The 17,854-nt window shown below is 35.9% G+C and overlaps 1 protein-coding gene and 1 long non-coding RNA gene across 5 annotated transcripts; one reads left to right on the top strand and one right to left on the bottom strand.

Moving 5' to 3' along the window:
* The first annotated feature begins 326 nt into the window (after positions 1-326).
* On the top strand, positions 327-17,709 carry LOC105683961 (formin-binding protein 1-like). 4 transcript variants are annotated; one of them, XM_048649755.1, is made up of 11 exons: positions 327-543; positions 8,968-9,083; positions 11,487-11,537; positions 11,946-12,252; positions 12,394-12,540; positions 12,763-13,119; positions 14,031-14,060; positions 14,602-14,909; positions 14,984-15,175; positions 15,418-15,542; positions 15,700-17,709. In XM_048649755.1, the coding sequence occupies exons 1-11, from the start codon at positions 520-522 to the stop codon at positions 15,855-15,857; spliced, it is 1,815 nt and encodes a 604-aa protein (XP_048505712.1). In that variant the 5' UTR covers positions 327-519; the 3' UTR covers positions 15,858-17,709. The 4 variants fall into 4 exon arrangements, with proteins under 4 accessions (XP_048505712.1, XP_048505711.1, XP_048505715.1 ...); XM_048649754.1 differs by having other exon boundaries at positions 15,406-15,542; XM_048649758.1 differs by lacking the exon at positions 14,031-14,060 and having other exon boundaries at positions 14,635-14,909; positions 15,406-15,542.
* On the bottom strand, positions 2,289-8,961 carry LOC125499850. The gene is made up of 3 exons (XR_007276871.1): positions 4,480-8,961; positions 3,772-4,351; positions 2,289-3,638 (listed from the first exon to the last, which is right to left on the bottom strand). It is a non-coding gene; the product is annotated as an uncharacterized LOC125499850 (long non-coding RNA).
* Positions 17,710-17,854: the final 145 nt, after the last annotated feature.

Here is a 17,854-nt window from a genome sequence, read left to right as displayed (position 1 = left end):
GACCTCAATTAGAAAAACCCTTATTTAAATACTGCAAAGTATTCGACGTGATGACATTTGCATGGTCTGTGGACCTTGATCCTTGGTCAGTGACCTTGGTGTCGTTTGGCATCGATGGCTCTTTAAAGCAAATCGCTATCATTTGTTGTCCCTAGAAAGCCACGCCATGGAAGAGCCAATGAAATTTTGCTCCAAGGGAAAGATACTAGCTTCTTAAATTTATTTTTGTGACGTTATAATTGGCCGTTGGCTGCCCGGGTTCAAGTGTTTGAAATACGAAAATGGAGTACATTAAATTTACCTAAGGTGGCGCGGTTGTTCAATTCCGGGCGGTCTTCGACAGACAGTCGAGCCAGTGGTTACAGGCGGACATGTTGAAGGTGTTTCCGTAAATGTGGGTGAATAATAAGTGAATTTTATGGATTTTAGAGGAAATTTAAATCGGCTTTAACCGAAATTTTAGTGTCTCTCTATGTGAAGTGTCGTGTAAATTTCTCTCAAGGCTTTTCAGCCGCAAAGATGAGCTGGGGCACCGAGTTATGGGTAAGATTTTCGGCCAGTCCAGTCAGATTCTACAATTCTGTGTCGCGATTTTGCTATATTGCAGTCTTCAAAACCAGTTCGTGGACTCGGTGGCCGGCCCGTACCTTTTCAGTTACTAGCCCCGGGCACTATTCTTTAGTTCTCGATAGGTTGCCCAAGAATTTTTCATCAATTTAACCACTCGACCGACGAATTTGGTCCGAGACTGCTCCGATAGTTGGCTGATGATCAATTCGAAATGCTGTCATTCAATGACAATCTCACCATTACAAAGTGTATCATTTTATTTCAACATTTGCGTAAATTCCAACGCGTCATTACCTGCATTCTTAACTATTCAATTACCTTCGTCACCAACATTCAATGACAGTCCCAGATCCAACGTTTTACATACAATAATCCTCATTATACACACAATACTACTCCGTTATATTCCCCCAAGAATTTCACTCAATATTTCATTCATGCTCTCCAGTGAGTCATACTCTTATTTATAGATCACCACCGTGATATGTCATGCTATTTTACAGTGCTACCTTAAATCCAACAAACTGCCAATTATCTCGCATAATTTATTTCCATTTTAGCAATAATATTTTTGTTCTATTTCAAATTGCCGAGATATCACGCGCACGGTCCACCTTATAAATTAACATTCATTCACACCTATTCGTACGATTTTGAACTCTCGATCGATAGATCCTTCGTTCATCCACTCGCTGTCTGTTCTATCGGTACCGTTAAGTGGCTAATGAATTGAAAAAAAAAAAAAATTCATTTTGTCTACGAGTAATCGAGCAGCAGGGTCCAGGCAGCTATAGCTATGCGTCAGAATTCCATCCAATCTTGACACGACGACGGCGCGCGTAAGAATCCAAATCAATTGATTTCGTTGCAGTTCTACCGTAGTATTATTCCTTCCACGAATTCATAGATCAATGATACGCATAACGTACACTTTCTTTTAACTTTTCCCACACAACGTGCCATACATATTAGCATCCCCCTGTCTTTTCCGTTTCTTTTTTTTTTCTCTTCATTTCATTAATTTTCATTTCTTCTGTCGCGACTTTCTCTCCACGTGCGCTACTTGACAATCCTTGATGGGTGAATTGAAGCAAATATTTAATCACCTTCTACGGTATGATCCGTTCAGTAATTGCAACTGAGGGGAGTAACCGTATTTATATAGTTGAATACGTCACGTCCTTAATCCTTAGAAGCAGCGAACAGATACGGTCAGTTGTGGTGTCATGGCTTTACTTTGCTTCACATATTTGTTTTATGTATTCACAGTTCTGAGAATTCAGTAAACTTTTTCTTTTACACTATACCTCTATCTGAGAACGGGCCTCTGATGAGAATTCAGGATAGAATGCATAAATTGTTTTGTTACTTTCTAGCTGACATCGGAATAATCATTTATTCGTTTTGCATGTTTGTTTTTTGTTTATTTATTATTTTCGGTATCGTTTTTCGTATACAATTATAAGTTATCGCAACTGTTTGTAACGATTGTTTCTGGCATCATTTTTAAACTCGTATGAGAAAGTGGTACCGTAATTTTTCTCCCTATTTCTGTATATGATATTGTAATTTATGCGTGGTATGAACTTGAAATATATTTAATTATTTGAGTAGCACGATGATTTTATCGCAACGACTCTTCGCGATTGACATTTAAGCCGTATTCTTAACGGTGTCAACACACGAGCGAAGCCTGCAGCTATTGGAACGATGTCTTTAACCGCATTATCATACTTCAGCTCGTGGAATTCTCGTACTTCCGGTTTACGATATATGTATTCAAATTTCTACGTTACGTTATATTTAAAATAAAACGCATACGTGTATCATGGGCGTGCATTAGTGTATCACTTATACAAACAACGTATGTGCGATGATTGTATGTCATTTCTTAGCCTCTATTCCTGCTATGTAGGTACGTACATGCATACGACCGTTTGCTGTAGAGAGTCGGGAGATATTGAACGGTCGAACAATTCTACGATTCAGATCACATATATATGTATATATTTATCTTATCTCTCTTTCTACTCTTATCGGCATTAGTAACCTGTACGATTCTCTCTCGCTGGCCGTTTTATTTATGTCGTTTTCGTCGAGTAACTCATATTTTGTCAGCGTGAACGCCTTTTGGACAATGAAAACTCAATTTCAATAATTATACCTACTCTACTCATTTGACTATTGTACTTCGAATTTTTCTCTCTTATTTTTACATTTGTATCAAATCTGAGATAAGTGCGCGTCGCACGAAATGACGACGCCCGACTATTTTATAAAGAAACCTGCACTCGCTCTCATTTTGAGAACGTCTCTCGGAAAAAAATGCAACCTCTCGGCAGGTGTGCCAAGTGGAGGCATGTAACGTAAGATACCTAGCTTCGTATATATAACTTAGCTACTTTACCTATATGCTTCTACAAAGCAAATCCAAAATTAGAAGAGTCTACAAGTTTTTTAGAATCGCTGAAAAAATTCTGCGCTCGAGGTGGTTTGGTATCTTAATTAATTCTAAATGCAATTTATATACTTGTGATGTTTCCCCGCCATTTTGTTGTTTTCTAGATCAACTTTTCATTGAATTTATGAAAAGTTTTATATCTGTAATCAGGATATTGATCGCGATTTGATATGAAAACCTCGTGGGCTTTCTTTGCAACGTAGAAACGTTGGTTATCGCAAAATCGAATCAGTCGGTCGGTAAAACCAACCGCGGTTATTTTGTTCTGACGTTTGAGATTATGAAGCGAATCGAAGAAAAAGGGGCAATCAAAGGTTTTCTGCTGCAACTGGCTGGTCTGCTGATGGATTTTTACGATATCACCAGACATCCAATAAGTACGACGCACCGTGGCGTATGAAGTATTTCAAGATCAGTTCGGAATATTTTTATTCCCGCATTATAGACATACACTTGCAGTTCTTCGTCTTAACTTCTATTCGCCTCTCTCTTCTCTGCTTTTATCCCGTCCAATATATATTTTTTGGACTTTTTCGCTCCGCGCGTTCTCCCTCGAGTATTTATAGAAATTTGGCGCATGGTGTAGGCGGGGCAGGTTCTCCTCGCTCTGCGTAAAATATGCACGCGTATAATATACAGATACGAAGATATTTAGGCGTACAAGTATATCCAACATCAAGGACGTGTAAATTGGAGATGAAAGAATAATAATAAAAGAGAAAAATTCCGCATCGCCTTACCAAAGACTTTAACTTTCCACCCACGGACATGCGAAGTTTAGTTCTTTTCCAACCGGCTGAAAACCACTTCGGACAATTTGAAGTTCAGGGCTGGCAGCTCGTGTGTCACAAATTTCTGTATAAGAAGTATGCGGTACCATCGCCGGGCTTAAAAATTCCGAAACATGAAAGCTGGAAAGAAGATAGCTATCGACTATTTACTATTTTTTTTTTTTTTTGTCAACATTCTTTCACCGATATTATTCCACCTTGTATATATTATTCAACTCTTATGTATCATCAAGCTATACATAGTAAATACTATTAAATCTTCCGTTGATCCAAAACTACACGAATTGAATGCGGATCGAAATTTAAGTAGCCACGCCTATATCGTTCGCGTGTCCTTCAACTTCAAACATCACCTGTTTCATTTATCCATCGAATATGAATGCAACAAAAGTTTTGGGAAATCTTGTAGACGACATACTCCCGGTGTGTGAATACTTTTTTCTCATTCCATTTTCTTTGATCTACGTAGCGAAGCGACGACGTACCCGTTTTTAACTTTTAACAGCTGACACGACGCCAGTGAAGTAACCTGCACAACGAGAATAAAACGCGTGTAAATTCCTTCGTGTCTGTTGCCCCAGGTCATGATCAGCGTATAGTAGTCCATTGTGCTTTACACCGTAATGTGTAAGAAGCCAGAGAATGAATGTTTTATACATTTTAAGATTACTGCGATGACAAACTCGATTACACCAATATACTTATATACTTTGACAATTTACAAACGTATACTTGTAACTCGAAAGGAATCCATTTGAACATTCGGTCGCGGGTATAAAAGCGTTGGTTTATTCGATCGGTATCGATATAATATGGGGGTGCATCGCGCCAATCTTTGTACAACTATCTAGATATGTTATACTTATGAATCACTAAATTTCGATCCGTGTTACTGCTCTTCCATTCATGAATCATCAACCGGGCCGTTTTCATTTTGTCATTATACATGTACTACCGAAACACGCATTCATACGCGTGAAACGCACTGCACACCATTTTGTACGTATAACATAATGTCGTCACATTGTCGGAAGTTATCTTTGATTTTTATATCGTAGAAGGATGTAGAATGATAAGAATTTATTCCAACCTTTAGTCGAAGTTTAATTTCTGTACGGTAATGTCATCGCTGCAGCATACATTTATGTATACATAACTTATTCCCTCGCTGTAGTATCTGAATAAATATAATTCTTCAACAGAAAGTATTTGAAGAAAGAGAAAAATCAAAATCTTCATTTTCATCGTCGTCATCAGCTGCGCCGTACCGAATATATAAACATATACTCAACAAAATTAAACTCCCTCCGTACACACGTACATATGTATGTAGGCATTTGATCAATTACGGGTAATAGATTAAACATTCTTGATCCCTGACCATCCAATCTAACTGCGCGGTTTAAAAAATTCTGCGTCATGGAATATAAAATATACAACTGCAATGAGGCATCAACAAATAAACCTTAAAACGACTCGGCAAAAAAAATCTCATATCTACTTTTTTTCTGTCTTTATAATTTCATCTACGCGGAATTTATATCCACCGATAATATAAGTTTTCTTTGCTCGATTTTCTAATGTAGATTATTTATGAAAAGATAAAGTAAATAGATAGTGCGATGGATAAATAATTATTTGTATGTAATTCATATATTTTTACAACGACGATATTTATCATTGGCATATGTCATTTCACTTTAGTTCGTTCGCACCCCTCAGATTTTGTTTCATTTATAACATTAATAATAACGATCTGAATAGTTATCGGAGTGGTTTTCAGAGACGGAAGAGTCGGTGGCATTGAACTGAGGTTTACCTACCTATACATGTATCCAATACTATGTACACACTATGGATACCTATACATAGAAATGTGCGGGATCGATAGGGTGGCTCTTGAATGACTCATAATGCATCCACTTGTTTTCGTTACACCCCAAAAGCTTACTTTTACCTCCCCGTTATATCTGTTTTTCATACATTTCAGCCGTGCGGAACATTTGATCGAAGTTCGAATTTTACGGCTTAGCGGGTACATTACATAGTATACCTGTACCATTACGCGTCCGCGTCTATTCAACGTGATTGAACTTTTAAATAATTCTTTAATTTTATGTAGGCATCTTATGCCTACCCACGCGTCATCACGTATTTATTAGGTATGTATTTACGCGTGCCGTGACGATATAGACGTATTACAGATATATAGACATAGTAGATGACAAGCTACATCGATATTATTTTTACATACGACTTCGCGTGGTGTAATTTATTGAAACAATCTACATGTGTACGCACGTGCGTACGTTCCATGAATTAAATGAGGAGGAGAAAAAAAAGAAAGACAAGGAAATTAGAGCGAAAATCTGGTTTTTATGGTTTCATATTATCATACTATATGTAAGATGAGAGCGACTTAAGTTATATGGGTTTTTTTTTTTCTTCTTCAAATGTTGTGGAATTTTTATGAATCAGGTTTGTCGGGAATCACTGGGTATGTCATCACCGTCGTCGTCGTCGTCGTCGTCGTCCATCTTCGTCATTATGATTCGTGCAACGGTTTTTCATTTGACTATACGTAGTCAATCGCCGGATAAGTTTTCAAAAAAATTTATACCTATCTGTGTGAGCTAGGCGCGCACAATGGGTGTGCAAGTAAAAAAATAGTTTTTAAATTTTACAACGAACACGATCGGACCTAATGATTCGCAATTGGGTGGACTTCGTACGGTTCATTTGGTTCCGATTACGCGCTAGGAATTGAAAGGGGATAAATTCAGGGTGTCATTTTTACATTTTTTTAACATCATTAGGGTCAAGTTTATCGAACAAAGTCGCCAAGCCGCGCCGCAAACATGCAGGTCCGCCGAAGGGGGAGCGCTAGACGAATGACACGACATCATTTTTCCGACACAAACATTGTTTGCCCTGTACTCAGCGCACGTATGCCTCAGTTTTATTGGTTGAATTAAAAAATCGCTCCGGCTGACCGCGAATTTTTATCAATATGATTCGAACACATCACGGCAGACGCGTTTTTCGCTTAGGATAAATCAATTCTCGGAGGATATTATTTATAAATTAGTAATTTTGTCGAGCCAGTAATGATTTTCGAAATATTCGCCTAGAATAATTGTTCGAGGCAATGAATATTACTGCGACACGTAGTTTCTCCTCAATTGTCGCGTACATCGTGCATTCGAATTTTTTTTTCTCATTACGAACCGAGAGCTAGAGACAGACGAATTGTAACGTTGCTGTTCGTTCACCACGTATACGGATTCGTACGATAAATTTTACAGAGGCCTTTGTACGGAGGTTTTTATCATCGATATGAAAGTAAGATATTCCAACGTCACGTACGTACGTACGGAGTAGCGCAAAAAGATAAATCGCTATGTCTAGTATTGGCCGTGTGCAATTCGTCCTTGATTATTTTCCATCTGAATTTATATCATAGTAACGTATTATTGTATGCAACATGTTTATGTACTTACCTAGTTACATACTATACTTGTAACGAGTACACTGAAACTGAATGACCTTATAAAATAAACTGTCGATATGTATGTACTATATTTTGTAATTAGTTTCAAATATCGTGTGGCCTCTGAATTGTTTTTTTTATAATTCACCATTTTTTTGTTTGATATCGTATGTGTACTTAGAGATCATGTATACACATAAAGCGAACATATGTATTAGCCGTTATATTATTCACGATCATGTATAGAAGCTGACGCAGCGAATAAAAAAATATTCGTGTCGCAGAGCTGGTGTATAATTATATCGAAAATCTGATTAACTTACGAAATTCGATTTGTACAAATCTTTTAACAAGAAACGCTCAAATTAGGGTAACGGTCTTTTTCTCTTTTATTTTTTTAATTTTCTCCTTTATTTGAATAGTAAATCTTCCGCGTTTATCGCGTGTCAGTGTAGATTTTGAGAATGCCGGTGAAGCTCAGGCTCATTAATATTTTATCTACTTTACACTACGCGTGTATTATGAGATTTGCCGTTATGTGGATCTAACGTAGAAAAGTGAGGAATCTTTTTTTCTCATACTCTTTTTTTCTTCCACTCATCTTCTACTTATTCATTCTCTCGTTGTCAGCTACGAGACCATTACACGCTACACGTTCGTGCGATGGTCCAGATTTGACTTTTGTTACGTTATTCTGCGACCAACCACGTATTACTCATTTATACTGCCTAGTATAGTTTCACTTTTCATGCTACCTTGCTAACAATTCTTACCTATACCATTCCACTGAGCATTTTACTCGATGCACACGGTGCATAGTCATAATTCGCATGCTGCGCCCCGTATAGTTTCGTTGCAAAAATAATTCCTTCAATTTCGCGTTCGTTCAATTTTACAAAATCATTTTACATAAGTTTTTGTCAATTTTATGATAGAAGGAACAATTAATAAATCATGAAAGTTTGAAGAATTTCTTCTTTTTCGGTTATCCCTGAATATATGTTTAAATAATCGCACCCTTATAGTATACTTAACCATATTATACGTATTTATAAGAATTTTAACGCGAGTATGTTGAATGTTTTCTAGATTAAGCTTAGTTTTTCTATATGTGCGGAGTTTATTGGGGCTGAATTAACAAGATTTACTTTGATCGGAACCTGTGAAGAAGAAAAAAGAAAAAATGAGGATAGAACAAAAGGAATATTCGAACGATCGATTGAATTTGAGCTGGCCAGATTTGGTTTCCTCGCAGCTTTTCAATAACTTTTTAACGGCACTATTAGTATATCTATTTTCTGTTTTGTCTCTTTCATTTGCTATTCGGTCGTTGAACTCTCTGAGGTTCTCGTGTACGGTATAGCACGCAATCAACATTGTTACATATTTCTATTTTATTTTTATAAATTGGATCTATATAACTTTTTTCTATAAGCGGTGAATCTCGCGTTATAAATGAAAAAAAAAATATATGGAACACGTAACTGTTTGATCATAAAAGTTGCATGCATAGGCATGTGGAGACAGGGCCGTCCAACGGGTTCACGATGCCTTGAGAATTGGAGAAAATGAGTTTCGTCAAAAAAGAGATTGCTGATATTATATACCTACACATAACAAAATAATAAACGTCATTTATCTATTTTCTATTTCAGGACCAGTACGAGAATCTCTCGTTGCACACGCAAAAAGGTATAGAATTCCTGGAAAGATATGGACACTTCGTGCGCGATCGATGTGCTATCGAAGTCGAATATGCCGCAAAACTCAGGTATGTAATTATCAAAAAAAACTATGCTTTTGCCCCCACCCAGAAATTTAACCATGTAGATTTCAAAAGCGAAACATTCCTGCTGAGTAAACGTATAGTTCGTTGACGTTTGTAATAACCTGTTCACATATTAATTTAATGTAATATTAATGTAACTCAATATAACATAATCAATATTCATAAATTAATCAAGAAGGTTCTATTTCTCTAGGAGATATATCCGGTTGTTATAAACTTATGTCGTTTCTCAATTAAGATTAAAGAATTACGTGTATAGTATCTAGGATAATTTTAAACGCTGCACTCCAGAGTATAAGACCGAGTGTTGCTGGCGGTTTATTCGGTTCACTATAACATCATATTAAAGAGCTTCCTTGTCCCTCTCTCTGAATGGCATCTACTATAATATTTTCATCGTACCAAATCTTGCACATTCATCTATCATGCACTGTGCAACTTGTGGGGAGTTGAAGTTTAGTTAACATATTTCACGTCAACTTGACTTGAACAAAATTTTTAATCAAACTAGATTGCATTGCGCGCCGTATTTCATTTCATTCGTTTAAATTTTTGTCCCGTAATCTTTTCTCAATTTCACATCTTCATAATTCACACGCATGTTATGAGTTTTTTTTTTGTAAATCTACGAATTTTTGTCATCGATATATCTTGATATTTCTGCTCCAAAGAGCGGAAAATTGGCAATAACTCGATCAATTTGATAGATAGGTCAATTTAGCTTCCAGATTGGGATTCCTCAGATCAAAATACATAAGAATATCATAAAAAACCCAATAAAAAAAAATGTTGATTTTTGACCCCAAAATTGAAAAAATTCCAAGGGGTACCCCTTTGGATTTTTTCGATTTTTGGGCCAAAAATTAAGTATTTTTAAAGTCGGTTGTAGGGTACTTTTCTTACGTATTTTGAGCTCAGGAACACGAATCCGTTGGTCAAATTGAGCTAAGAATTTGTCCCATCGAGATATCTCAACTTTTCTGCTCCAAAACGTGAAAAATTGGCGATAACTCAATTAATTTTATAGATAGATAATTTTGGCTTCCAGATTCGGGTTCCTGGGGTCAAAATACATCAGAATAGCATATAAAATGAAATATTTTTTTTTGGTCCAAAATCGACAAAATTCCAAGGGGTACCCCTTTGGATATTTTCAATTTTTGGGCAAAAAATTAAGTATTTTTAAAATCGATTGTAGGACACTTTTTTAACGTATTTTGATCCCAGGAACACGAATCCGTTGAGTAAATTGAGCTACGAATTTTTCTCGTCGAAATATCTCAATGTTTCTGCTCCAAGAAGCGAAGAGTTGGCGATAACTCGATCAATTTCAGAGATAGATCCGGATAAATCAATACAGAGAAAAAAAAAATCGTAAGGGTCATTACTCGGCCGAGTTGAGACATGAGATTTCTCATATTACAAAATTCAGCAAGAAACCACAAAAACTCATCAATGAGGCGATATGTATAACTGACCGCGTTGTTGATTTTGTTCACATTTTCTTTAATATACCCCTCGATATACCCTATACAGGTAATCACACTGCAAGGTGGTATAGTTATATATTATTTGCGTGGAATGCACTGACAGTGCTACAGTTTTTCTATAATTTTTATTCTCTCCAGGTTGTACACACGCCGAAGTATAACTATATATAAATGTTCACGAAGCGTAGCTCGCTTCCTAGATTCTGCCATAATTATATGCTGACTAAATATGTACTCCGCAGCTGCTGAAAAGTCGAACTACTACCGTGCGAAATATTTTATTCTAATTTCTCGTTCGGTATAAGACGTTTTCTATAAGTATAAATTCTACCTACTTCATCTCGACTTGATAATCTACTTTATTACTCGATATTTATTTACGCTTATAGTTATATTCGTCCCTCATAACTGACCTGTGTGTTATTCTATGTTATGTTCAAACATTAGTAAAAGGTTTATGTAACGGACGACTAAAAATTGTTGAGAACTTGATATTGAAAATTATGTTACTTATTAAAGTTAACACGATTAATTATAGGCGATCAAATTTCATGTTCATTTATTATTCGTGTGGTATAATATGACGGTATGTAACAAAAACGGGTGAAATGTTATTCTAATATGACTGCGTTATGGAAATGATAAGCAGCCTTTTTGCTTGTCCTCATTTCATTGCACATTAATTTGTTACACAATTTTACTATCAGTCAGAACATTCAAATATTTTTTTCAATCCCGAATTCTGCTACCTCTCCGTTGTTCCTAGAACATTGAACGTTAGTATGATGTACATACATTATATAATTATCTAAGGTTTGGGTGCTGATATAATAATTTTATCGATGCATGAAATTTTGACCATCTTACCATTAAATTTATTCTTTCATTTCAACAGAAGGCTCGTCAAGACCTACCAACCGAAGAAAAAAGAGGAGGAAGATTACCAGTGAGTCAATTAATTAATATATACATACGTATGAATAGCAATTCATAGCCTGTGTTGTAATCTTACAGCGCAGATTTGTTGAATGGATGATGAAATTTTTTCTGCTTTTATCTACGTATAGGATAAAGTTTGCAAGTTTATTTTTGGCCAAGTGTACTGCTATGCTCAAACACTTGATGTAAAACAGAACTTGTATTATTATAACATTCCGTCAGCAGTTTAACTGTATGAATAACTTGATCTTGAAACTGATACAGTTTTTCATAGTTGAGGCACTGTATTCAATGCTTGAGAAGTAATTTGTTTTGAAAATTGTTGTCAAAGTGAAGATGGGACAAGGATTCTAAGATCGCCAATCGCATTTGGCCTTTTACAGAAACAACTGATATCAAATATATTTTTTCAAAGGTACAGTCCTTGCCGTGCCTTCAGATTGGAATTGAATGAGGTCAACGATCAAGCTGGACAGCGAGAAGTGATTGCTGAAAATCTTCAGGCAAATGTTCTTCGGGAGTTGACCATTCTTGTGAAAGATTTCAAGGAGGATCGCAAGAAACATTTACAGGAGGGTGCCAGACTTATGGCAACGCTCACTGGACAAATAGGGAACTTAGAACGTGCCAGAAAGGCTTACGAGAAAGCCTTTCGTGAAGCGGAGAGAGCATTGGATAATTATCAGCGTGCCGATGCAGACCTTAATCTTTCTAGAGCTGAGGTTGGTAATGTTTTACAAGAAAAATAATGTGCGATATTCTTTTAATGTTATTTTTAGTTGATTTAAAGGTTGATTTCCATGTTGGAGGTATATGGAGGCCTTAATAGAGTCTAATTTAATGCCAGAAATGTTGAATTATAGGTCGAAAAGCAGAGGATGAACATGACTGTGAAAACGCAGCAGTGTGAAGAAGCGAAAACAGAGTATGCGAATCAATTGCAAAAAACAAACGATATGCAAACGTTACATTATCACACAGCAATGCCAGAAGTTTTCCAGCATTTGCAGGTATGTACACAAAATGTTTAATGTTAGCAGAATTTTTTGATGGAGATATGATATTTCAGAAATATATAAAATTATGTTGTTCAATGTGCACCTGTCTGTCATCATATATTTGACCTATCTGTTTATTAGAAATATGATTAGTGCGTTTCAAGTTAACTTATTTTACATTACAAAATTTTGGTTGAGAGGTTCTCAATAGTATGAATACAACACTGTCTACAGGAACTGGATGAAAAAAGGGTGAAAAACATGCGAAACTACATGACAAAATCCGTTGCCATTGAAAGAGCTGTCGCTCCGATCATCGAACAATGTCTGGATGGGATAGAAAAAGCAGCAAATGAAATAAACGAGAAAGAAGACACACTCTTGGTGATTGAACGTTATAAAAGCGGTTTTCAACCACCTGGAGATTTTCCATTCGAGGATCTATCTGCCGCCAAATCCTATGATAGTAACAGTCAGTTATCTCAACCAGTAATGCAACCGATACATAATCATCTGACTGTCAAAGGAACAGTTTCTGGTGGCAAGATAAAGAAACGTGTCGGTCTCTTTGGAATCTTCAGTAGTAACAAGGTAAAACCGTGTTTCATTTTTCATTAAATGTTTTTCTTTAAACATGTTATCCGTACAAATTATCCTTTCAGTTTTCATTTCATACCAGTATATGAATATGTAGATCTTTGTTTACAACGATTTAATGAAGGACTAATTTTGTCATAAATCATACGAATGACCGTTGCACTATATAATTATTCGATAGTGCACAAAAGACAAGCATGCTCAGAAATAAATAAATTAGTTCTAATGTTATGCAAAATACTGCACTCTTGTTGGTCAGCTGTTCAGGTCGCACCATATATTGTATGAAGGTGAAACTGTATGCAGAAAATTTCACTAACGTTCAATTGTTCGTTTTGGTTCCAATTCAATAGTTTTTTTCATGAAATTTTCCCGGGGTCCAGTTATCATTTAATAGGTCTACATTTGTAATCAGTTTCCGACATTATTTGTTTGCTTTGTTTGGCGGCATTCTAACATATCTGTTCGATGATAGCAACTTAATTTCTTCTATTACTTTCTCTTAATTTGGTGGATGGTTCGACTTGTCTGTCTGGTCACTCATGTTTCCAAACTGCAACCCATCAATTTGGACGCCATCCTACTTAGTAAGTACACATAGTCGATTGCTGCCTGCTTGTCGATTGTTTGTAATATGGAAACGCATTTGCCACGTACATACGTCACTATTATCGTCATTGGGCATTTTCTGTCAAATCTAAATTTAATTATAATATCAAACGTACAACCTGAGTTTCTTGCATTCTCCGGTACAACAATATTCTACCCTGTCATATGCAGGGCTACTTGGTCAATATGTCAGTTGCTATGGAAAATGCCCAAACCTACTGAATGACAAACAACATGTAACCGCTGTTGACATGTTGTGTGACATGCTTTTGTGATTTGTTTCATGCTTACGACAGAAGTTGATCGAGGTGTGCATTGCTTTAAAGGTCTGTCTCTTTTATAATAAAGAATATTTAATAATTAAAATAGTTATCAGATGCTAAAACCTGCTTTGTTAATAAGTGAAACTTGAGGTGAAACCTAATGCTCCACTAATAATTCGTTTACAGGAACTGTAAATATTTTTGCAAGCGCAAAATTATTCAAAAACTGTTATTAAGCTTCTCATGTTTTAGAATTGTTTTTTTTTTTTTAATCCAACAGAGTACTTTCTCAAAGCAAATTTGAATTTAAATTTGTGTTAATTATACTTTTGCGAAGTTTAACCAAATTTGGCTACTCGTTTCGCTTAATATATTCTTATGAATGCTTAAAAATTTGGGTAAAATCTCCAAACAGTTGTTTACCCACTAATTTAAAACCGATTATGAATGCCTAATGGATTTAAAACTAGTATGCAGCTCGTATACATTAGTTTTGGCTTCAACTATTTTGAAATATCGTACACGACTTATTTGAGTGATTCTTTGTCATATCTAACGTCACTCTGTAGTTCATTTGATAATATCATTCATCTTTCTGTTATAGAATAATGTGCCTGGATATGGTGATGGTGCAAAGGAGGATTGTAGCGATTTGCCTCCTAACCAACGGAAAAAGCGCCTACAACAACGGATCGATGAAATTCAGGCCAAAATTCAACAAGAAACAGCAGCACGAGATGGTCTTATGAAAATGAAGGGGGTCTATGAACAAAATCCCGCATTAGGTGATCCGATGAGCATAGAGGGTCAACTCAATGAATCCAGTCATAAGCTAGATAAGCTTGGTACAGAGATGACAAAGTTTCAAGGCTATCTTGACGAAGCTATGCGTGCTGGTGTAAACTTATCGAGGTGCTTATCATAGTTAGATATCATAAAAAGTTTTCATAAATTCCTGTCTAATTAACTAACGTTATTTTTTCTAGTCCGAGTCAAGTTTCACGTAAGCCAACAACTAATGGTTCAGCGACAAGACCACTTAGTTCCAGAAGATCCAGCCATTCTGGCGGAGAGGAAAGCCTCTCAAGATCTGCCTCAGACTCAAGTGTTAGCAATGTTAATACTAGTCAACCAGTGCATAAAAAGAGTGCTCCTGGAACACCTCAACCAATCCATGGGTAAGCTTTGTTATCAATTCAAATCACGAGTAATTGTCTTCTATTGTACTTCACTCTACACTTCTAATCGAGAATAGTAATTGCTTTCAAAAACTTAATCATTATTCTTTGTAAATCAACTTTTATTTAATCAACAAACTGTCGCACAGCAGACATCATTAGATTGGGTTAGGTAACGAAAAATAGAGTAGATAGATAGACAGCTCTTGCTTTACTATACTGATGCACAGTTCCACGAACAGCCCGGAGTCCGGTTTGGGGGCATCACGAACATCCCTACCCGGAAGCGGAGGTGAAGAATATTACCTCGACGACCTTGAAGCCCAGCCACCCTTAGGAACCTGTCGAGCACTTTACCCCTTTGATGGTGAGCTACCTTTTACTATTTCATATGTTCCTACATCCATAAACTTGGGGTTTAAAAATGGAGATAATCCTAGCGAAATATAGCGCTCAGTGACGTTTGACTTTACTTGCGTTAAGCTTACTTAAGTTATGAGAGATTCATAAACTCCTGTTTGCAGCGACGAGCGAGGGTTCCATCCCGATGTATGATGGAGAAGAACTTTATATGATCGAGCTTGATCAGGGTGATGGATGGACGCGTGTGCGTCGTATTTCACAACCTATCGAAGGTTTTGTGCCCACCTCCTACATAGAGTGTAATTTATACAATACATAGCTACAAGTTGTGAGTACTCAACTTCCTGCGTTACCGAAATTGGTGCCTAGTAGTGGTTGAAAGTGTGCTGGTCTACTGCAAAAACTAGCAAAATGCATTACCCGATACCATAGAACACGGAAGAATGCTGAAGTCGAGGTAAACATGAGATGAAACAAAGAGAAGAAAAAAAACAGCTACAAAAATGTAACGTATTATGCAGCTTTCGGACTATGAGAATATGTAATGAAAGATGAAGATGAAGTCGCTATCGCCAGCTGTTTTATTTATTACTAGCTTGAGTAAATGAGTGATTTGTGCTAATAATATTGAAATTTAGACGTAGCGAAAATCAACTTACAATGAGTCATCTATAACTGTGGAGCTTCTCGACACATGGTGAGATTGAATTACTAGCCTTGGTGGTGGATTATTTTTGGAAGCACATTCAGCTCTTGCTATGGCATGCTCATGAATCTGGTAACATTTTCCTAGATTCATGGGAATTGTTAGGAAAAGATCTAGGAATAAAATGCGAACAAATTTTACAGTTTGCGCGTAGCGTAGTAGTGTGGCCCTGATTATTTGTATAACTGCACGCTATTTGGGGCGCGACTTCTTATGCTCAAACTGTATATAGTATTCTTTATAACTACAAATAATAAACCCACGAAAATGAAAATGTGCGGGGGCGATTGTATGTGTCAGTAATTAGATGTCTAAAAGTCTGGGTGTAAGAAACAAAAGATGGTCTTGTCAGGTAAGAATGAGAGAAGACTGAATTTATCGATGTGTGCTAAGTGATATCGAGTCGTACTATTGATTGAGATATTGGCTTGTTCCAATTTTCGTTTGCATTGCATATCCATGTTACGACAGATTTTTTAACTTGACACAAAACATGTGCAATTAGCCATTGAAATATATAGAAAAAAACAAAAAAAACAAAAAAAAAGATTAGTTTTGTGTATATAATGGGAGCATAACGTGAGTGCTAGAACCGATTAATTAAGTTCTCCAAGCATTATTGTGCATCTCGCTTAACAAGTGTATATATATATAATTATATTATTAACGTATAGCTTCATTGTATGTAATAACCTTCTTGTGTTTCACACAAAAATACTGTTTCAGGAGAAACGTTCATTCGCCATGCATGTTTCTATTGAATCCAAAAATGTCCGAACTTTTGGACTTGTAATTAACATTATTTATTATTGGTCGCAAAGCACGGAGGTTAACACGTGCATAGTAATCGGATTCATATTATCGCTGTGAATCTAACAGTATTGCCAATATTGTTATTTGATGAAAAATGAAGAATAAAATAAGTCTCTATTCTGATAGCAAATACTTTCGTAATAATAAAGGGCGCTCGCTGCATTATTCAAGATAATATGTATAGGATATCTAAGATTTAATCATACCTATACGTGTCCATTCTATGTATATTTTGTGATTTTATATCTATCGACAAGTATTGTAGATAATTAATTCTACAACCCATCATACTCTTAAATAATAATAATAACAATAACAATAATGATATCATAATAGTAGTAGTAGTAGTAATAGTAATAACAACATCATAATAATAAGAATAATAATAACATTAATCGTCGTTATTATTGCTAATTAATATTAAAGATTATACTAAACCGATGTAACTCGTTTATATAGTAATCGAAGCCTATTATAACTCATTCTAGTTTATTTCAATCAAATTAATTTTTTACGCCCTTTGTAAATACCCATTGGTCACACAGCGCACGTGTGCATTCTCCTTTATGTTTTTATGGACAAAAATGATATTGAATATTATGAATGAATAAGTATAGCTTTTACATGAATAAAGTGGTCACAAATTTGGTAATTTGTACGAGTCGTCGTAGTTTTTATTATAAATTTGTTTTAACAATTCATTGCCGTTGAACAGAAACTGGCCTTTTATCGAACTTGGTATCTGAAAAAAAATTTGGCGATTGCCTTTGATAAGTAATCCCTTTGAGTTCGTCGGG

This window comes from Athalia rosae, chromosome 2, assembly GCF_917208135.1.
Source record: "Athalia rosae chromosome 2, iyAthRosa1.1, whole genome shotgun sequence".
Taxonomy (NCBI): Eukaryota; Metazoa; Arthropoda; class Insecta; order Hymenoptera; family Athaliidae; genus Athalia; species Athalia rosae.
Note: the sequence above shows the minus strand (reverse complement) of the source record. Positions and strands in the feature narration are given on the sequence as shown.